This window comes from Psammomys obesus, unplaced genomic scaffold, assembly GCF_907164565.1.
Source record: "Psammomys obesus unplaced genomic scaffold, mPsaObe1.curated_primary_1811, whole genome shotgun sequence".
Taxonomy (NCBI): domain Eukaryota; kingdom Metazoa; phylum Chordata; class Mammalia; order Rodentia; family Muridae; genus Psammomys; species Psammomys obesus.
The window spans coordinates 712,764-735,484 of NW_026596101.1; the positions used below are offsets into that span (position 1 = coordinate 712,764).

Consider the following 22,721-nt stretch of genomic DNA (forward strand, 5'->3'; position numbering starts at 1 on the left):
GTGTGTGTGTGTGTGTGTGTGTGTGTGTGTGTGTGTGTGTGTGTGTGTGTGTTGTCTGACCTTGCTGGTTGCTTTGGGTCAGGGGTGAGGTGTACAAGACTAAAAGCTGTGTAGAGGAAAGAATGGCCAGATGGAGCCACTCACCTCTCCGGCTGCCCCACCAGGCTCCTGTCCCCGTCCCCACAGGGCATCGCAGGCACAGATGTGGCTAAGGAGGCCTCGGACATCATCCTGACAGACGACAACTTCAGCAGCATTGTCAAGGCGGTGATGTGGGGCCGTAACGTCTATGACAGCATCTCCAAGTTCCTGCAGTTCCAGCTGACTGTCAATGTGGTGGCTGTGATCGTGGCCTTCACAGGCGCCTGCATCACGCAGGTGGGTCCTGGGAGAATCGTACCGAAGGCTGGGAAAGGGCAGCCTCTGGGACATCCTAGGTTGTTAGGATCACTATGCTGGAGGTGGATACACAGTCATGGCGTGCCTCCCCTAAGCAGGGCTCCATCATAATCCTCGTGCACCCGCCAGCCCTGTGCAGTCGAGAAACGAGGCGTAGAGAGGTACTGTGACTCAGGTGTCCCCAGAAATGATGGGTATCAGGCCTCATGACCATCTCTCCAACTGCACCAGCCTGACCCTTGCCCCAGGGGCTGGCAGAAGCTGGGGCAGAGGCAGTGCAGGCCCGAGGGAGATCATTGGAAAGCTGAGGACCCAAGGCTAGCCAGGCCCAGGGGGCCTTTGCTCTGGAGTGGAGAGGATTAGGAGGGGTGGGGTAGAATATAGAAGACAGCAGGGTTCCTTCTGTCTGTCCAGATCACTGAAGTCCTCAGCATGCTGCTCCCTGAGGCAGGTGGAGCTAGGTGGAGTGAGTACCATTTCACAGAGGCAGAGGCAGGCTCAGAGGAAAGAATGGCCAGGCATCCACTCTGGCTCCTGACCCTGTGACCAGACAATCTCCCGGAAGCTGGCTTTCTGGTCTGGGGAAGGAGAGCGACTTCCGTTCTAAGGGAATCTCAGAGGGCTGACAGCTCCCAGTCACCACCCAGGTATACAAGCCCCTACAGGGGAACCCAGAGCCCAATGTGCAGCTGTCCCCAAGGACCACATGGTCAGTAGGATGCTGTTCCCCTCTGCTGCGACTGCTGTCACGGTGATGCTCACAGAGGCTGCAGTATTGCAGTATTGACCATGCACCAGAGAGTTGGAGTCGGGCTTCCCTGTCTGTTTAGGGAGCCTCTCCTCCTGGTCCGTGGGTGAAAAGCTCCCTCTAGTGGTGCCTTGGAGACATTGCCAAACAGCTTCCTGGAGACTGGATGGATGCCAGAAAGAAAACAGGTTCGGAGACAAGGATCAGTTGGCCCAGCATCCCTGACTGAGCAGGGCCATGCAGACTTCGGTGGGAAAATTACACACCTGACCCTGAGATTCTTGTAATCAGATAAAGCAAAAAGGCAGGAGAAAGCTCAGAGCCTCAGTCCTACCAGGCAGGGGGAGAGAGCAGAAGCAGCCCGGGGAAGCACAGGGAAGGCAGACAGGAGGCTGTTAGGCTTTCAGAGCAGATGGGCTTCCTGGAGGGGTGTTTCATGGGTCACAAGATGATCCAGGGTAGAACCAATGGCAAGGGACTGGGTTCTGGGTAAGGTCGGCTCTGGCTGCTGTGGGCAGGGCCTGCCGTTGTGAGGTGTGAAAGATAAGTGGCTCGGCTCCTTTGGTCAGTGTACACAGAGCATGCCCCGTCCAGCCTGAACCCAGCAAAGCAAATCTGACAGCATCCACAATGGCATGCTTGTGGCGATAGCCTTTGTTTTGGCTTCCTGTTCTGCTTACTTGATGGGCTTCCTGTCATGCATGATAGGGCGATTCTTTTGGTGCTGTAGTTATAAAATTTAGTTTAAGATGTAAGATGATGAGGAGTAATGTGGAAGTGGGTGCAAAGGTCAAGAACATTGTCACCAAGACAGGAGAGCCTTGAACCCCTGAGACTGAGGGGCAGAGGCAGCAAGAAGTTAAGAGTTTGGGTGTTGGCTTCAGATGGCAGTCAAGGATGTGGCTGAGTCTACCAGAAGTCAGGGAGCCTGTGGGCCCAGGACTAAGGTGGGCTGTTCATACTGTTGTCCTCCATAGAAGCTTCAAGAACCTGCCACATGCATACTCAGAGAGCCGAAGCCTGAGCAGCCTGCATCCTGTAGGGAGAACCTGCAGCGCCCCCATCCTATACCCTGTGGCTCTGGTGGCTCTCTGTGACAGTCCTCTCCCTGCCACTGTCGTAGGACTCCCCTCTCAAGGCTGTGCAGATGCTCTGGGTGAACCTCATCATGGACACCTTTGCCTCTCTGGCCCTGGCCACAGAGCCACCCACCGAGACTCTGCTCCTGAGGAAACCTTATGGCCGTAACAAGCCACTCATCTCACGGACCATGATGAAGAACATCCTGGGTCATGCCGTCTACCAGCTCACCCTCATCTTCACCCTGCTCTTTGTAGGTGAGTGCCCCAGTACTCACCCCTCTGTGGCCAGGCCACCCTCTTCCTGGGTGAGCACCCCAGTACCCACTCCTCTACGGCCAGGCCGCCAGCTTCTGGATACACCACAGCCCATATCCAACAGCTGGCTTTACACACACCATCCTGTTTCGCTCGTCGGAAAACTGAGGCATAGGAGGAAAATGTAGATGACAGCACACGGGGAGCCAAAAGCAGTCATGCCCTCTCCCAGGCTGGCTGACCTCAAAGACAGCTGTAGTGTTAGCATCCAGAACTGATGAAAGCTCTATGTTAGCCTCTCAGAGCCAAGGCCTGGGGCCAAGCCAGCTGCCCCTTCCCTGATCCCTTATAGCAACTTCTTGCCCCAAGAAGATGTCTTCATGGAGGACCGAGACTTCGTTGGGGAGGAACATACAGCCTGTTGGGACTGTCAGCTTCTCACTGGGGGCTAGCTCTCTGGCCATTCAGAGCCAGGTGCCTGCACCTGTGCCCTAGTCAGTGTTTCTTCATTAGAGTAAAGTCTCTGAGATAACGAACTTAGAAGAGAGGTTCATTCAGACTCTCAGTGTAGGAGGTCATATTCAGATGACTACACTGTTTTGGGCCAGTGACAAGGCAGGGGCACACGATGAAGAAAAACTGCTCACCTCACAGCCAGGATGCAGAGAAAGGTGTGGATGTAGGCACCACAGTTCCCTTTGAGGGAACATCCCTAATGACCTGAGACCTCCCAGCAGGCTCTACCCCTCACAGGTCCCATCAACCCTGCTCCCCCTTAGGGCTAGGAATATGGTGGAACCTTTGTTTGGTATGCCTCAAGTCCTTGGTCCTGTCCTAAGTACCGTATAAACTGGGCATGATGGTGCTTGCCTCCAATCCCAGCACTCAGGAAGCAAAGGCAGTAGGAGGTTAAGGTCATCCTTGGCTACATAGTGAGTTCAAGGGCAGCTCGGACTACATTAGACCCTGGTCCCACAACCTTTCTATAGCACCACAGTCTGGGCACCCAGCCTCAGACACGTGGGTCTCCAGGCCTCATTTGCTTGAGCTATAGTGGCTTATCTCAAGGAGTTGTGTTCTCCCACTACAGTCACCTCTTCTAAGGAATGTCACTCTGCAGTGCAGCTGGCATGCCACCTTTCTCAGAGATCCACAGGAAAGGTGACAGGTCCCAAGCCATTTATGCTCTAGATCAGTGCTTCTCGAGACCTCCCTAATGCTGTGACCCCTTAGTACCGTTGTGGTGACCCCACCCCCCAACCATAAAATTATTTTGTTGCTACTTCATAACTGTAATCTTGCTACTGTTATGCATCACAATGTAAATATCTGAGATGCAGGATATCTGATTTGCAACCCCCGTGAAAAGGTCATTCTACAACCTCTCCCCCCCACACACACCAAGGGTCTCGGCCCACAGGTTGAGACACACTCCTCTCTAACAAAAGGCTTGGTTCATTGAGCGGGAACCACGGGCCGCACCGCCCCCTTCCCCGCCTCAGCCCCACCCCCCCCCCCCCCCCCCCGCCCCCGGCTTGGCAGGTGAGAAGATGTTCCAGATCGACAGCGGGAGGAACGCGCCTCTGCACTCCCCGCCCTCAGAGCACTACACCATCATCTTCAACACCTTCGTCATGATGCAGCTCTTCAACGAGATCAATGCCCGCAAGATCCACGGCGAGCGCAATGTCTTTGACGGAATCTTCCGGAACCCCATCTTCTGCACCATCGTTCTTGGCACTTTTGCCATCCAGGTACCCAGCCCCCACCTAACCTGGGCTGGGCAAGGCGGTGGCTCCCCAGCCCTCGTGCCATCTCCGTGTCTGTGTCCCTTCGATCTCTGACCTGCAGATAGTCATCGTGCAGTTTGGCGGGAAGCCCTTCAGCTGCTCCCCACTCCAGCTGGACCAGTGGATGTGGTGTATCTTCATCGGCCTGGGAGAGCTGGTCTGGGGCCAGGTGTGTGGCAGGGAAGGGGGCAGGAGGGGGTGTTGAAGCAAGGGAAGAAGAAAAACAACAGGATTGGTCCTGCTGTGACATGTGCCTGCTGTCCATATGAGGGAGGGCCGTACCCAACACTGGGCATCAGAGCAAAGGAGTCGGTCCAAGGCTCCAAATGCAGGCCACGTGGGTACCAACACTGATTTTGACCTTTTATCTGTTTCGCTGCTGCTGGTGTTTTCTTTTTTAAATCGCAGCAGTTTGTTTTAACTTAAATTTATGTCTAAAGGCAGTGCTGTTGTTATTATTATAAGCATGAGTTGCCAAAAGTAGAAGCTGATGAAAAATAATAATAATAATAATGTAAGGAGCATGATGCTCTTCAGAGACTTTCTAGGTGCTCGGGCCTGCCACAGCTCAGAACCTGAAGCCAACATGCTAAAAGGGCATCATCTAATGGTATCCTGAGGGTAGTGGCCTGCTGGCTCCAGGCCGGGACACATCCTGCCGCATTATAGTGCGACCTGAGGCAGGCCTGTAGCTATCTAAGGCTCTCCTAACTTGAAGATGCTCTCTGATGGCCACTCCATCTCTAACCCTAGCCCATTCTTCCACCTGCTTCATTCTCTCTATCTACCCAAGTCCTAGGCATATATGCACATGTGCATGCACATACAAATACACACACATACACACACACACACACACACACACACACACACACACACCATGACACACACTGTCACACATGGACACACACCATCACACTGCTGACAGTTTGAAATCTCAGTCTTCTGACTCAGGACACTACATGGAAGACATGCCTTTGTCCATAAGCCAAGCTAAAGGACTATTCCCCCAAGGTGCCCAGGCATCTAGGCAGGGCTGACTCGTCATAGGCCTGAGATGATTCTCTTCTTCAGCCTATTCCCAGGCTAGAGTAAGAAAGCACAGGGGTAAGCCAGGTATGGTGGCACATGTTTGTAATCCCAGCACTCAGGAGATTGAGGAGAGAGTACTGCAGGTTTGAAGGCGGTGTGGGCTACATATCCAGACCCTGTCACAAAGAGCAAAAGGAAGAGGAGGGGGTGGTACAAAGGCAACTGGGTATTGTGATTCATGCCTGTAATCCCAGCACTTCCAAGGCTTAAGCAGGAGGCTCACCGCTAGTTTGAGGCCAACCTGGATCACATAGTAAGACCCTGTTTCAAAACTCTAAAGAGAGACAGAGATTACCATGGGAATCACCTCCCAGCCCTTGGCTAGGATTAAGTGCAGAAACTGGGTTGGGAAATGTTAACTCAGAGATAAAGTTCAGATCCATCCAAATGGCCTTCGGCACCTCTTTGGAGCATTAAGAACTAAGTTTGAATTAGCACCCTTTCCCTCTTTTCTGGGCACCCCGGGGCCCACATCCTGAGGGGTCCCTCAGCATCCAGGGGAACAAACTCATGAGCATCCAGGTTGATAGTGTAACCAGCACTGACCCTGAACTCCCAGAGCGCCTGAGCGCCTGGTCCAGCCCCTGCCTGTCCTCACAGATGTAAGGGGCCTCTGATGCCCGACTGTCAGGCCTCGGCCTAGAAAACAAGCCCTTCGAGGAAGAACAAGAATGAGTGCATCCACATACATCCCGCCTTCAGGTCCAGGACTGGCCTCCCCAGTGCACTTGGCACCTGGTGCTCGCTGGCAGCCGTCCACAGAAGGCTCAGTACAGCATGTTCACAGTACCTGCCCAGGTCCTCACAACTCTAAGATGCCCTAGCCTTGTCAATAGAAGCCCAGAGCTCAGTGAGGGCACATGACTTGTCCTGGATCACATGACCAATAAGGCCCGGAATACTCCAAGTCACATTGGCCAATTCCTCAAGGCCAAGTTGTTCCACTCTGTCCTTTGTGTCCAATAAGTGGGTGTAGTAAAAAGGCCATCAATAAGAAACAACCAACAGTTGAGTTGGGGCAGATGGAAGGTTAAAGAGGGAACCTTTCATGTGACTAAGGAAAGAGGGCAGAAGAGGAGGGAGAGGGTCTCGGGCGGGGACTAGGAGAGTCCTCAGTCCTGACCTTTGCCTGGTGCATTATTGCAGGTCATCGCCACCATCCCTACCAGCAGGCTCAAGTTCCTGAAGGAGGCAGGGCGGCTCACACAGAAGGAGGAGATCCCTGAGGAGGAGTTGAATGAGGACGTAGAGGAGATCGACCATGCTGAGCGGGAGCTTCGCCGAGGCCAGATCCTGTGGTTCCGGGGCCTGAATCGGATCCAGACACAGGTACGGGTTGCTCCTAGGGCTGGGCCAGACTTGGGGGTGTGGCCTCACCCTCTAATGTGAGGGCAGGTGGCCATGGCAGCCTGGAGCGGGTCTCAGTGAATGCCCCCATGCCCATCATATGTTCTGAGGAGAGCACTCACTATTCCTCTTGCCACATGCTCACACACACTCACGTGCACGCTCACACACTCACTTGTGCTACAGAAGCAGAGTGTGGCCTTAGGAAGGCCATTGCCTTCTCATCCCAGCCGGGGGCGGGGGTGGCAAGAGTCTCACCCACCCTGGTTTTCCAGAGGAATCCCCGAAGAGGATGGGGGTGGCTATGAGGGCTGAGGTGAGTGGGGGTTCTACTGTGGCTAGGGTGGCTCTCAGGAGGGGCAGACAAAACTAGAGGGAAAACTGTCAGCCAAGGAGCTCCAGCCACCTTTACACATAATGCACATACCCTCTGCCTCCGTGGGGGTCTCCAAGCACTGCCCTTGATGTAGGTTCGGAACAAAGGTTAAAATCCCCATATGCCGAGGTGCGCGTGCAAGCCAAGCTTACTCATAAGGACATGTGCGCACAGCACCTGCCCAGCCAGAAGCAGGCTTCTTCCCCAGAACCGAAGTCATATGGCCACTATGTGGTACACGATGGAGCAGGAAGGGCACATCCCACGCTCTCCCAAAGACCCCATGCCTGGGGCAGGTGCAGTTTGAGTGTACTGTAGGAAACAGAGAAAGAGATCTCTTGCCCAGAAAGATACCTACAGAGCATTACCTCAGATACCTCACCCAAGCAATCTGGGCAAGTGACGCGTGGACCAACTCCTCCATTTCCATGAACCGCAGCAGACGGCTCCATTGGCGCCCCTCACGCCGCCCAGGAACTCATTTGACTCATATGGCCCCTGGGAGAAGGGTGTTCTGCCCACTTGGCACTTAGGGGAGTGGGTTTTGGACTCACAGCTGCCTCACACAGGCCTGGGCTCTCCTGCTGTGGCCAGGACCCTGGCAGCCCCTGTTGCCCATGAGGGCTGGGGTAGGTGGCACTGCCCCCACAGGTCTCACATCTCAGGAGGAAGAGGGAGGTGGTCCCCTGATGATTATAATCCTGGGTAGGTGGGGGTGACTCTGAGCCAGCCTTCTCTGAACAACTGTGGGGGACCCAGTTACTGCCACTCACATCGCCGCTAGATGGACAGCGTTGCCCTGCCTTAGGAAACAGAAACAGGACTTCCCCCGGGTTACCTAGCTAGTAAGTAAAGAAAGATAGACCTTGGCCCAAGATCTATCCTCCCCAAGGTCTCACTCACCGCATCACTCTGGCTCTGTGCCTGAGGCCACTCTCCCATTCTGATGTCACCTCCACCCCAGCCCCTGAGCCACTCTTGAGGAAAGAGCTCACACCTGCTCTCCCTACCTCCCACCCCCCGCCCCCGCTTGGGATCCCAAGACGGGCCCAGAGCTGAGCAGATACCTTTCCAAACCTTGGAGTGTGTCTAGTATTTTTTTTCTTTTTCGGTTTTGTTTTAAGTGGTGTTGTCCTCGTCGCCGTGGCTGCGGCTGTTATGTGATGTTGCGCCTGTCAGTTGTGTAGCTGTGGTGTTCGTTTCTTCTCGCAACTTGTCTCGTTCTCTCCTCCGTTGCAGATTGAAGTAGTCAATACTTTCAAGAGCGGGGCCTCCTTCCAGGGGGCCCTGCGGAGACAGTCCTCCGTCACCAGCCAGACCCAGGATGTAGCCAGTCTCTCTAGCCCTAGTCGCGTGTCGTTATCCAATGCTCTTTCCTCTCCGACCAGCCTTCCTCCTGCTGCAGCTGGGCGTGAGTGTGACTCCTTCCCGCCTCCGCTGGCACCACCAACGCCAGCTCCTGGGCGGGCAGGCGGGCAGGGGCCGGGGTTCCAGAGAACATGGGGGGACAGGGGTCACTGTGAGGCCCAGGGGCTGAAGGGCCACAGCCACTGAAGACAGCATCATTGGTCAAGGGTCCTCAGGCAGTCTTGGGGTTAGCTGGGGGTCAGGGATTGTAAATAGCAGGGGGTCATTGGAATTATAAGCATTCAACAGGTCTGATTCCATCAAAGAGTCATACCATAGTCAAAAAGGTTCTAGAATCCAAGGAGTCCCAGTCCTCCTCAGCACCTGAGGCCAGAGTGAGGCTGTCACCAAGACAGGCACAGAGCGGCCCACATTCTAGTCTCTTGCCTTGTCAGGAAGAGCTTGGCCCACAAGGGAAAGGGTCAGAGTTTGATGACTAAGGCCTTGCAGTTAGTCAAAGGGTTAATGTGGGTCAAAGTGTAGAAGCCTCTCAGGGGTCACAGTCACAATGGGGGCTCAACACAAGAGGGACCATATGAGCCAGGCAGTCACTGCAGATCAGATGTCACAGCCAGGAATGGAAGAGCACCAAAGAAACCACAGCACTTCATGATCGGCCACGCCCCTCCCTTGGACACTGAGCAGCTGCCTTGCAAGCCCTTTTCCCACAGAGGGTGGAGCATGCTGAAGTCCCGACTCCTTTCCCGCAAGAGACAAGGCTCCCATTCCATCCAAGCTGATCTCAAGTAGATAACAGTGGGGCATACACATCTTGCCTGTGTGCCAGCTAGTCCCAAAAAAGATGCTCTAACCTGATGCCCTTCTCTTATCTGAGGGGGAGCCTGGAACTCTGACCACCTCTTCATCTTCATCTTCCTTCTGCCAGTTACTTTGGGTTTTGTGGGTTTTTGTTTTTTTTTTTTTTTTTTTTTTTGGTCTTTTTAGTATTTTGTCTCCCCTCCCTTTCCCCTCCCCCTCGCAAGAGCTGAGGACCAAAACTAGGGCCTTGCACTTGCTAGGCAAGCACTCTACCACTGAGCTAAATCCCCAATCCCTTATCTTCCTTCTTTCAAGCACATCTGCCCATATCACTGCCTCTAACCTAGAGCTCTAGGTCTCTGGTTCTGTCTAGCTCTTTGCTGGACCTCTCATGGCCTCGGAAGCCAAAAGATTCCATCTCTACTTCCTATCTGCCTCATTCAAACCTTCCCAAAGTACATGGAGCCTCGGTCCTAGCCTTTTAACACAGAGACCTATGTGTGGTACCCCAGCCAGCCTTCAAGTTCTTTGATGAGAAACAGACTCCATCTCTTGATGCATTGTAACGTGGCCCCTACCCACTTCCCAAAGCAGGACACCCAGCATCACACCTCCTCGCCCCTGAGCGGGAGGATCTACATACAGGTTTGGGGTTCTTCCATTGGGACCCTCCAGCAGGATGCACAGATCGCTAGGAGCCCATTGATAGCCTATGCTGGTTTCCCATGACCATACCATGGGTGCTGCCCTCCCTGGTATATAGAATGACAAGGAGGCCCAATGGTGTTCTCCCATTGGCACAAAATGAGCCCAGATGAGGCAGAGGTACACCTGAGCAGATGTTGTCTGAGTCTCTGAGAAACCATGGCCAGGTTTTCCCTTCAGAGAAAATGCCCCACCCCTCTAGCCTTTGTGAGTGACCCATGCTCAGCTGGCTTTTCCTTCTTCCCTGTCCCATCCATCCAACTCTCACCTTGCCTGGCACCTTCCATCTTGAAGTGCAGTCACCAGTGGTTGCCATGGAGATAGCCTTGTTGGTGATGTGTGTGTCAGCCTGAGTTCTGACCTCTAGGAGTCTGGCTCCAGGGCACAAGCTCAATTCTTTATTCAAGCTGGTTCACCTCTTTCATGTGGCATTCCCAAGCACCCACGTATCCTCTAACGTCGTCCTCAAGTCAGCCCCTCAGCTTTGCACTCACATTCTAGAACAAAAAGCTGTCCTCTCTTCTCTCAGCAGCTTCTTTCTTGCTCTTCTGTCTGCATCACTATGGAGCCATCAAGGAGGTGGTCCCTAACACACTTCTACAGACAAGCCCATGTGCCCACTCTCCTGTCTCCAAGCAGACCAATCCCTCCTTCATTCCATGTAACCCTAACTTTGGAGCAGTCATAGGAAAAAAAGCCTAGCTGGGGTGGTACCAAAACTCATCTACCATCTTGACCCATGATCCTTCATTCCCTCTCCGGGCTGAGAGAGGTTGGACAAGCTTAACTCTCTCATCCATCCTCTGCTGAGCCACCTCCTCTCCCTCCTTAACAATCTCCCATTTGAACCCCCTGCTCTAAACTCCAGCTTGTAATTCTTAGTCTCTTTGGGCCCTCTGCTGGGTATGAGGTTTCAAAAAGAACCTGACCATTCCTCTGCCAAGCCCACTGCCTCCTAGGAAGACTGCCACCTGTGTGGCTTAAAGAGGTATTTAATCACCAAGTCACAATTCAGCTATCAAATAGACATCCTCTCATCACCTGCATATGTAGTTTCTGTCTTCTACTCTCTGGGACCCTGAGGATCCTTTAAATATCAGGCAAGGTCCCTTTAGAGGTCAAAGTACTTTCTTCTACATGCGCCTTTAATCCAGTGCCTGGGAAGCAGAAGCAGGCATATTTCTGTGAGTCTGAAGCCAGCCTCAAGTTCCAGGTCTACACAGAGAAACCCTGTCTTGGAAAAGAAGAAAAAAAGCTTTCTTTCCATAGGAAGGTCTGATAGGCAGGCAGAAAGCAGAAGGGTGGGTGGAACTGGGCCACCAGACTCTCTGCAGGATCTCCCCAGCAGAGGACTGGTCACATACCTGCTGAGGCAAATGCCTGGAGTCTGTGTTCCCCCAGAAGGAATAATCTCTTTCCTTCGTGTCATTAGGAGTTGATCACAAAGGGGCAAGATAGGGAAGTTTCTGTCGGGGAACCCATTGTGCACCCCTCCACAGCACAGCTGTTAGATGGCCCCAGGCAGACAGTATGTGTGGGGAGATATGGTCAGTTGGGATGGGACCAGAGCACTCAGGAGAGAGCCCAGGGCAGCTGCAAGCTTTTCTCATCTTATCTCAAAACCGAATTTGATTTTCTACCCAGAGGTTCAAGGACACACCACTAATGCCTTGTACTTGAGCCCTACACAACAGTTCTACTTCCTTTACCTCACATACATCTCACCATGAGGAGGGGAGGGTTGCCCAGGGTAGCCAGAGACACCACTTGGCCAAGACCACACAGCAAGAGAAACAATAGTACTGTGGCCTGGAGCCCCACATGCTCCGCTCTACCCCACTCTCTAGGCAGGCTTGACCTGATAGCACAGAGGACGGCATTAGCTCTAGGAGCCAATGCTGGTGCCCACGGACTTCCAGAGGAGAAGGAGCACCCCTTCCATCATCCTAGGGGTGGAGAGTAGGGAGGGTACACCCACTAGTGTTCCTCTAGCCCACAGAGGCATAGAGGCAACCTCCACCGGTCAACCAGGACACCAGGCTATTCATCCAGGCCAAACTCCTCTTCTCATCCTCCCTGCGTTCCTCACTTGTCTGAGGAGGCTCCACAATGAACATTGCTTCAATCCCACTACACAGACAGACAGACAGACAGACACACACACACACACACACACACACACACACAGCCCCAAGAACCCACATGTCTCCTTTAGACTTAGGTTTCAAGAACTGCCAGTATGTGCGGCATTTGTGGTGAGGAGCAAAGCAGGCAGTGGCAAAGAGGAAAGCTGGGTATTTCCTTAGCATTCTGGTAACTGAATTGGTGCAAGCTTGGGTTGGAAGGAAGTGGCTTGCTGCTGGGGGGACCCTGGAGCTCTCCGACTGTCTGAATATTCCATGTCTTTGTTTCCTAGAGGGCTAGAGAACCCTGGACACAGAGTTCAGCAAGAGAGAGTGAAATTAAAAGAGGTTGTGAGTCTTTACCCTTGAGCCTGAAATGAATGTGACTCAATCCCAGACTCTTGGCTTCCTTGAAGCCGGGTAAACATTCGAGTATGTGGAGCCCACCTCAGAGCAAGGCTTCGGCCTCCCCAGACACCCAGTGGCCCAGAACTGTAGGTCCCTCAGGCTGTTGAAAGCAAATATCCACAGTCCTACCCACTGGCCCTGCCTTGTTCCCTGCCCCATACTCCTAAGAGTCTTCTGTCCTGAAACTTATCTTTAGAGCAGGCAGGCAGAGGAAATGAAAGAGATTTTTGCTTTTGCTTTTATTTTTTTTTCTTCCCCTATTTTTTTTTCCATTTCAGCTGCAGAGAGAATCGAAGTGGAGTCTTGAGATGGCCATGGCGGGGTGTCCCGAAAAGTCTTGTCCCCACAGTCCTGTCCAGAGCAGTTCATTCTTTCTGTTGTCTCCATGCCAGGGGGAGGGTGGAGGGGCTTCATCTCATTTGTGTGTCATCCCCTCTGCGTTGTCAGTCATATGACAAGGGCCTACCACTAGCCCCTAACTTCCTTCATATGCTAGGCATTCCAGCCAGCCAGTGTCTTATGGCAAGCGAGCCTCAGAAGGCTGGGCGCCAGCTGTGCAGATAGAGGGATGGGACATATGCACTCCCACTTTGCAGATGAGGAGGCCAGCAGCTAGGTCTTGCCTAGTGTTTGCTGAGTGTTTGCCTAGCACGCAGAAGGCCCTGGGTTAGATCCCTAGTCCCAGCCTGGGTTATATGAGACCTTCCCTTAACGCAAGCAAACAACAAATACAGAAAAGATGAGCAAACTAAGGCAATACCTTTTCTTATTATTATTATTTCCAGGGGTTCGACAGCCCATTTACGAGATCAGAAAATGAACAGTCTTACAGAAGCTACAAAGGGAATCCCTAGACAAAGACAGTTGAGAGGGCCACAGAACAGCAGTACTCAGTCTGCCTGGCTCCACTTGACAGCTTGCCTGGGTTCCAGCAAGCAGAGTTCTCCGGGGTCACTAGTTATAGGGAGGAGGAGGAACAGAGTGTTTTTCAGAAGGCAAGCAGAAGTTGTAGCTAAGAGAAGGCTGGTGGCAAAGGAGGAGAGTTGACTGGAGTGGGGGGAGGAGAAGAGCCAGACAGCACAGTCCAAGCAGAGCAACTATCAGTGCCAAGCTGAGTTCTCAATTCTGCAGTCCGACTTAGCTCAGAAACAGAAAACCATCTCTCAGCTGTGACACAGACTCAGCAGTCAGAGCCATCTAGAAGTTTCTCCTGGAAACAGGGATCTCCCTAACCATGGTCCACAAAGAAGCTCCCTGGTTTAGCAAAACTTTAATCTGGGAGTCCAAGGACCTCTCCACAACTGTCTCTGTCAGGCTTCCTGCCCCCATGGCCAAGGCCATGTGACCCTCAGCTGTTGGTGGCATCTGGCCATCTTGTGTTTACTCTTTTGCCCTGCTCTGAGCCAGCACTGGGGAGAGAGCAAGAGACATCTTTATTCCAAGTCCCATCGGTCCCTTAAGACCCAAGGCACGTTCCTGTCCCCCTGCACCCTGTAAGGCAGTTTAGAACACGACCAGTTAGATGGTATAGCTCTCTACAGCCAAGACATGATGAATGTCTCAGCCAAGACTTCAACCTGGCCCTTTTCCAAATCCAGAGCTCTTTGCACCCATCTTGGAAACCGGAGGCCAGGCTCCTCCCATTCTTCAGAGGAGAGAATAAAAGGCCTAGGGAACCGAAGTTCCTGGCTTACTCACCATGATGCAGCACCAAACCCTGGATACCCTACCCCACATCCCAAAACCCACAGGGGATCTGGGAGCTGGCTATCCACTTCTGGACTTTTTTCTTTTTTTTTTTCTCTCTTTTTGGTCCTTTCTTCTTTTGAGCTTGTGTTTTCAGAACACAAACAGCCATAACCCCCGAACTGCAGGAAACAAGGGTGCCCCTTAGCAAGCTACAATGGCTGGCCAGGGCTTTGAGCCCATACTCGAGTGTTTACCTCCCAAATGCATGAAGGAAAGAGGCGCTGGGCACAGACAACTTTGTTCACATTGTGCAGGCTTCCAAGTGTAGCTGTGTGTCAGTGTGTGTGCGCGTGGCCCCTGACCCCTGACCCCTGTGGCATGCCCCCTGCCCCCAACGTTCTGTGTGCTGCTCCTCTGTGCTTCCCGGCTGCTGCAGCCCTGCACCTCAGAAAGCCTTCCCTGGCTTCGCTTTGCTCTGCTGCCTCGGCTTGATGTCCCCCTTCTCTGTTTGGCCCTCGTGTGTCCTCTCATCCCACCTCATCCAACTGTCTCTCCTTCCTGTTCCTTCTCTGTGTGACCTGTAACCTGTTCCATGTGGTTTGGTTTCTTAACTGTGTGTGGTTTTTTTAAAGATTCACTTTTTTTTAACGAATAGACTCTTTCCTACTTCCCCCTAAGCCTCAACCCCTTTGCATGGTCAAACTCTGCTGTGACATTAACAAGGCTCTGTCTCTCAGTAGGTCGGGTGCCCTTCGGAGTGGACCATGCTCCGGTTTCCAACTGCCCAAGCATCTCTGTGTTGGTGCTTTACTGACCCCACTAATACCATAGTTCTGACCCAAACCAAAGCCACTTAAAAACCAACTCATGGATGCATTCCCCCAAGCCCTCTGCCATCCGTCCCCATCGATGCTCATAAATACCAGCGACTGTGGATCCCAGCAGCCTGCGTGCCCTCCCCACCCCCAGCCCTCCTCCCAAGTCCCCGGGAGAAGCCAGCCCACTCCTGACCAATGTGTTTCCCTTGCAGATCCGCGTCGTGAAGGCGTTCCGTAGCTCTCTCTATGAAGGGTTAGAAAAACCCGAGTCTCGAACCTCCATCCATAACTTCATGGCTCATCCTGAATTCCGGATCGAAGATTCCCAGCCCCACATCCCCCTCATCGATGACACCGACCTGGAAGAAGATGCCGCGCTCAAGCAGAACTCGAGCCCGCCGTCCTCGCTCAACAAGAACAATAGCGCCATCGACAGCGGGATCAACCTGACGACCGACACGAGCAAATCAGCTACCTCTTCAAGTCCAGGGAGCCCCATCCACAGCCTGGAGACGTCGCTTTAGCTGAGGCCCCTGTCGCCTGGCCATCCTCATGGACCCGCCGCCACCCGCCTCCGGGCGCACATTCTTCCAGGCACCAACTCCCCGACGCAGCAAGGAGCACTGGGCGGAGCCCACACAGCAGAGAGAGAACCCATTTCCACACACAGACCCTTTCTCTGGCTGCCATGCTGTTTGAACTCTTTTTCACTCCTAGGCCATGGGCGGGGTTGCCCTGGGGTCATCTGGAGCAGAGAGTGGCGTGGATTTTTTTTTCCAATAAATAATAAATTAATTTAAAAAAAAAAGAGCCCTTCCAGGCTCCAGGCCAGACACGGACCAGCCATGCACCCGCCGGCCACTGCGTCCCCAGCATGAATGTACCTGGACACTTTTAATCCCCTCCTTCATTTGGTTCTTGAAGGGTTGGGGAGGAGAGATTTTTGTTTTCTTAGGCGGGAACTGCAAACAGGAACTGCGAACAGACTGCTGCTGTTCATTCAGTCCACTGGTCTATGAGGTTTCAAATGCTTGTCCAGCATGGTCTCAGATGTCTAGATTAATTTAATAACTTTTTGAAATCACAGAGTAGATTTGCACCAATGGAACCCAAGAACTCCACAGACACTCATGAGGTTATATCCGTTTCTTTGTATCTATATCAACGTATACTTCTTGGAGACTGTATACGTGCATATAGATAGGTAGATATTATATATATATATATATATATATATATATAACATATATATACATGGATATATAAAGTTCCTTTGCCGGCATGTTGCCTTGTTTCTGCTTAAATTGCTCTATTTTAACTTATGTCCTAAAAAGAAGAATGTAATTTGTTTACAAACCTGTAGATAATGTCTTTGGCTTTTTGTGTGGTTTAAGGACACTGGTGGCCAAGATGCTTATGAACAGCTCGGCCCAACAGACACATCCCCTGGATTGCATCCTTGACGTTTTACGATAGCCATGCTCTGATTTTTGCCTGCTATTTCCGTTCAATAACGTCACTACTGTGGGAAGCTCAGGCAGAAAGCCAACGGCTCCCAAGGATCCATCCTGAGGAGCTAAGCAACGTGCTCCACCGTAGACAAGGGAGAAGAGGAGAGAAGGCTTCCCGGGTTTGCAACAAGAGTGACTGTCCAGGTCCCATGACATTGTAGTGCACCGGTAGAGGGCTTTTCTCTCAATGAAACTCACTTGAGTTTACAGAGAGCATTTCAGAACTGAGTTGTCTTTGGCACTGTCTGTGAGTCAAGGTAGTGTTCAGATATTACAAATGCTATTGTGTTGATTTTTTTTTTTTTTTTTTAGTTAGTAATTTAGAAGTTTCTTTCCTTATAAACGGCAGCATAGGCACTGCCATCATGCTGGATGAGGGTCGGTATGGCTTGCTGCTTTCGTTTTTCTTTTTAAAGAAGAATAGCCTTTTTTCTCTGCACTATTTAGATCCGAATGAACCTTATGATGTGTACATTGAGATGTATTCAGTGTGATTTCTAAACCAAATTGTCTTCCTGTAGTCACAATATATACCGTAGCCTTTTGACACTAAGCCCTGCTTTCCCAGACAGAAAGCCATTCTGATATCTTCCCATATCACAGGTGAGAAAAGGTGGCTATCCCCTCCCCCAACAATAACAGCACTAGTAATCCCACTTAATAAGAGCTTGTCTGTCAGCCTCTGAACTGCTAAGCACTTTGTGGGTCTCAGCTTTTTTTCATAAGAGAACTTTTGTATTTAATACAAAGTTTGCTTTGAGACTTTTCAGCATACAATCTTTTTCCATAAACTTGTACAGTGCAAAAGACATTTTGAATACCATGATCGATGATGTCCCATGCTTCGAGGAAAACCAAACACTTTCCGCCTCACTTGTGAACTCCATCCTTCACTCCCACCCTTTCCACAATCGTTCCTCGCTCCTCAGCCTGGCCCCCAGCCCTCCTCCAAGCCCAGAGACCTTTTCACTAAACAAGATGACAGCCACTTGGGAAAAGAGCCATAGTCAGCTGGGAGGGCCCACGTCTGGATGGCTGTGGAAAAAACTTGAGTTTTGGTTTGGGGTTCAAAGTCTGCCCATCCCACCTGGCCACAATCTTTCTGTAAGGAAGAATATCTCGAAGGATTCTGAATGTATCCAGGAGAGAGAGCTGCCTCTCCAGTAGTGGCGGACCAGCCCTAGATGTGCTCACTGGAGCCCTGTACAGACACCACCAGAGCCAGCCCACAGCACCCCTCCAAGAAAGGAAAGGAAATCTGGGGCAGCCTTGCAACAGGATAGGTTTTTGGTTTGGGGATTTTTTTGTTGTTGGTTAGTTTTGGGGGTTTTTATGGGGGGGTTCATTTGTCACACTTTTCATCTTGCCCTTCTTCATTCAATCATGCATCTATGGCCTCATTCCATGCCACCAGGGTTGTTGTACTTACAAGCCAGGGTCCTTGGGCTTTGGAACCAGGCCTCAGGGGCAAGCAGAAAGGGGTTCTCTGAGCAAAGCCAGCTTCTCAGGCAAGGAGCAGAAGAAACTAGAAAGGAGGCCTGCCATTAGCATTGGTTTCCCAGTGTCAGGAATGAGAGCTAGTCTATGCCCCACCCCCTCATCCTCGCACACCCACACTCCTCCGTACATGCACATACCTACACAGGAGATAGTTGGTTTGTCAAAACTCACTGTAGTACACAAAGCTTGCACTTCCGCGTCCTATATCTAGCAGCATGGGGTACGTTTGGCAGTTTACCCCATTAGGGGGTCAATAATTTATGACCATTCATCTGTTTTTATGAATTTTTTTATCTAGACAATAATTGTAAATAAAAGATTCACCGTCTCTGCTCATTTAATACTATGCAATGGTTATGCTTTCCATGGCTGACTCTTCTCACACAGGTGTTTCTGGTGTGTCTATGGAATTTAAAAAAAAAAAAAAAAAACAAGCCGAACATAGGCAGACTCTTTTCTAATGTGGGACCTGCCCCCTTTGTTCCTGTCCTCTGCGCTCTGTAAATGCATCAACTCCCCAACTCCTCAGATAGGTGAGGGACGACAGGTGAGCACCCAGCAAGGAATCTGCACTTTGGATCTAGGTGCTTCAGTCACCTAACTGTGCAGAAGGGGAGGAAGGCTCAACTTGCTGCTCACAGCTTTCCTGGATTCAGGAGCATCCTCCATTTCTCCACCCACCCCTCATTCCTATCCTCATCCCAACCACAGCTCAGAGCTGACTGGAAGGAGGTGTCCTACTTCTGAGAGTAGATGCAACTGGCTGCTCCCAAGCCAGAGTTCAACCTATCCTGGGTCCTCTGGTTAATAAAAATAACCCACTGTATCCCCAAGCCTGTTGAAAAGGCACCTTTGCCACCTCCTGATTTCTCACATAGACTTAAGTCCAAATCTAGAATTTCTCTTTTGTTCCCTTATCTGGCGCCAGCCACATGTTTTCATTATTGTCCCTCTCAAGTATGTTAGTATGCAGCGGGAGGGTGAAGGCCCCTCTCTGTTCACAATACTTCCCCTCACATCTGTTCTTCTGAAGAAATGTTAACATTTTGCCAGATCTTCTGTTCTCCTCTCGCCCTAGACTCTAGGCCCTGTCACTGTAACATGCTGCCCCACATCCACTATAATCACTGTATATTCAGAACTCTATGTGCAGAATTTCCTGTCAGGACAGACGAAAAAACAAAACATCCTGAATTCTGGGAAGCTAGCAACTTATTTGTCCCCTAAGCCCTGGAATTTCAGGAAAGGCCACCAAGCCCTACCCAACAAGTCATCTCCTGTGGTTGTGCCAGAGCAGGTCCCCATATGCCCATTGTCTAGATGGGTAAAAAAGACCTCTTCCAGACCCAGTACTTGGAGGGAACATTCAGCCCCATCAGAACTATTTTGCAGAGGGACACTTCCTGTCTGCCTTTTCTAAACTGGATTTTGGTTATTTGGGGTGGGTTATTGGATGTTATCTCTTATTCAGAGTCTTAGCACCTTTGGAATACAAAAAAAAAAAAAAATGCCTTGCCTGGATGTCTTGGCACCCTTGCTATAGCTTTAGGAGGCTGCCAACTGAACCACACACTGACAAGCCTTCCACCCAACTCTCTCCCACTCTAGTATCTGAAGCCCCACCCTTGGAGAACCCAGAAGTGAGGACACTTCTTGAAACACCAATGCCCCAATCAGACCCTAAGAGTCCCCAAGTATTTTCCAAGTTCCAAATGGAGCCCTTCGGTTTAATATAGAGATCCGACCCACCCAAGGCATTGGACCCCAGGCCCTGGGTAGCTGCCATCAGACCCTCCTCCCAAAACAAAAGGTTTGAGGCTACTTGGGCCCTTCCAGGCCCTTGGTCTGTTTTGTAATGTCTGTGGTGCTCTCCCTCCAGGGCCCTTCCTCTCGGGGGTCATCACACTTTGCTAACTCTTGTGTGCACATCTTTTATAACAGAGTAGCGAGGGAATGGTGCCGCCTCCAGCTTCCATAAGCTGCCTGGGCCCTGGGGGGCTCTGGGACAATCGGGGCTGGGAAGTGACTGTGCTCTTATTGTACACTCTTTATTTCTCTGTATCTCTGGCTTGTGCTCTTTGTAACTAATGGGATTTGTCAGCCTTTTCAACACTATACTAAGCAATAACAATAAATGCACACGTGGAAATGCAGGCATGATAACCATCCCAAGGCCTTTTTCCGAAGGACAGCTGGGTCCCCACTCTCTATGGATCTGAACTCGGGAACGTTGAGTCTCTGGTTGGGAAAGACACGTTGCTCTAGATCATACTTTTGAGCTCCCACCACCTGAGGGACCTTCCATGAGTCATTAACCCATCTCAGAGAGAAGGCTTGGGAGGAAGGGTCTCAGGAATGAAAGAGTTACTCACATGCAAAGTGGTAGGAGGGAGAGAGGAAGCAACTGGAGGAAACCATGAGTGGCCTGACTATGGTCTGAAATAAATTGTAAAAGGTGGAAAAACGTAGATACAGATTATAGGTGGCATCCCTTACAGAAGAGGAGGAAAGCAAAAAGGAACCTGGTACCCTAGTGTTTTAGTTTGCATTCTATTGCTGTGAGAAAACACAATGGCCAAAAGAAACTTGAGGATAAAAGGATGCATTTGGCTTGTATATCCTAATCATAGTCCATCACTGAAGGAAGTCAAGGCAGGAACTCAAGCAGGGAAGAAACTGGAGACAGGAACTAAAGCAGAGGATATGGCTTGTTCCTCATGACCTGATTTTTTTATACTGCCCACAACCACCTACCTTGGGCTGTAACCAGTCACAGTGATCTGGACCTTTCCACATCCGTCATTAATCAAGAAAATATCCCAACAGATTTGTCTATGGCTCAACTGCACCGATGCAACTACTCGGTGAAATTCCTTTTTCTCAGATAACCCTGACTTGTGTCAAGTCAGAAAAAAAAAAACACTAAACTAACCAGGACATCTAATAATTTGAATCTGGCAAACCTCTCACGAAAAAGGAAATATGCTAGACTGAGGGAAAAAAAAACAACTTCAAGTTATAGACACAAAATCCCAGCTCTTCACAAGTTGAATGGTGAGATCAAGTGTCACTGGCTCCAACTAACTTCCAAACATGGTTTCAGTTCCAAGGTTCACTTAAACCAAATATTAATTTTCAGGCTTTGTATTACAGGTGAGCATCCTGAATCACAGTGCCGATGTGATACCACACCACCAAACTTTGCTTGGGGCACAAAATTATTAAGAATATATAAATTCCAACTATGTGTGTATATAGAACATGTGAACCTTGTAATCAGACTTGGATCCTATCCCAGAATATCTCACGAATATGCAAATGTTCACTAAACCAAAATTAAACACTGCTGGTCTCAAGTATTTCAGGTAAGAGATTCTTCACCTGTGCTGTGCTTCTCACTTAACAGAGAAGGAGCCACTCAAAGCGGCAAAGAATGAGTCCTCAGAAGCAGGTTCTAGTAACTTTCCATCTTCAGCCAGAGTCAGCACTCTAAAGCTTCAGGGCACCGTGCCTTTCAGTCGATCTGCAAATAAGTCGTTGCTTACCCAGACCCTCAATGTCTTCAGCTTCGGGATTCACACCAGGAAATTCCCCTTAATAACAATGACACCTCATACAATATATTTACATGTAAGATGCCTGTTGTCACCATTTTTTCACTGGAGAAAAGTAAAGCTCAGAGAAAAGGAACTTGACCCTAACAGTTGAAGGATTCGTGGTGCATCTACAGAGGGGCCTGTGCCTTGAAGAATAAAACGCCAAGGAGCCTCTTCAAGTCTGTTTTACCCTAAGTAACACCTCTTCACATCCCTGCAATACTTCTCCATTGGAGGAAAAATAGTTTTTAAAAAGTGCTGCGGTGAGATGGATGGGGGAGGGGTGTTTGATATAAGGCTGCCACTCTCCTGGCACTTCTCCCAAACTCCTTCACACGGAGTTTTGGTAGCTATATCCAGCCAAGATTTTTAATCCCAGTTTCAACATAGGACCAGAAAGAATTTTCACTCAGCTGGTGATGGAGTGCAGGTTCCGTTCTGGGCCACTTGGCTTCTAAGTGTCTGAAGTGGGTGGGAGGATGGAACCATGTGAATCTGAGGAGCTTCTGCAGCTTGGCATTCCCCATTATAGTGCTTTTGCGGAAAACCAAAAGCCAGGGGAAAGGGGTCGGGGTCTCCAGTTGCCCTCCCTTGGAACAGTCAATTCCCATGTATTAGAGACTCTGGCTTGCCCTTAAGAAAGTTGGTAGGTACACTATCAATTGGAGACACTGGTCTCTCGACAGGACTTCCAGGATCCCAGGGGATCCCTCTGGAAGTCTGGGCTCTCTGAAGACATCGGCCCTATATATATAGCAGGGCCGTCCTGCCGACGACCTAACAAAGCACTACCCCAGTGCACTAACGAAATTAACCTCTACAATGTTCATGATATACCAGCGGGACCCAGAACCCGCAGAAAAGAAGGGCGAAGCTGTTATCAGTAGTCATTTTACGTATGCACCTCACGAACGAGAAAAGATTGATCTAGATAGAAAACCCGCTAGTGACGGGTTCAGCTCATTAAAAGCTACAGCAACCAGAGCCCCACCGTTCGCCAAGATAAGGGCGAAAACGCGAGAGGGCGGGGCAAGGGTCCCAGAAGACGCGGAACCTTTGTGTGAGTCGAGTGTGTTGCTGACCGGAAGCTACTGGGTGAAGGTCTGCCGGCTGCGG

The 22,721-nt window shown here is 50.8% G+C and overlaps 1 protein-coding gene across 5 annotated transcripts in view; it reads left to right on the plus strand.

The window, feature by feature from the left end:
• The window catches only part of Atp2b2 (ATPase plasma membrane Ca2+ transporting 2), a 261,718-nt gene extending 245,535 nt beyond the window's left edge, over positions 1-16,183 (plus strand). For 2 of the 5 annotated variants that reach the window (XM_055628523.1, XM_055628524.1), the window contains 6 exons: positions 187-378; positions 2,271-2,484; positions 4,027-4,238; positions 4,336-4,443; positions 6,513-6,695; positions 15,211-16,183. In XM_055628523.1, coding sequence (XP_055484498.1) covers positions 187-378; positions 2,271-2,484; positions 4,027-4,238; positions 4,336-4,443; positions 6,513-6,695; positions 15,211-15,522 — 1,221 coding nt within the window. In that variant the 3' untranslated portion in view covers positions 15,523-16,183. Of the gene's footprint in view, positions 1-186; positions 379-2,270; positions 2,485-4,026; positions 4,239-4,335; positions 4,444-6,512; positions 6,696-8,328; positions 8,505-12,376; positions 12,435-15,210 lie in introns of all 5 variants that reach the window. The other 3 variants (XR_008722662.1, XM_055628526.1, XM_055628525.1) reach the window with 3 other exon arrangements.
• The last annotated feature ends 6,538 nt before the right edge of the window (positions 16,184-22,721 follow it).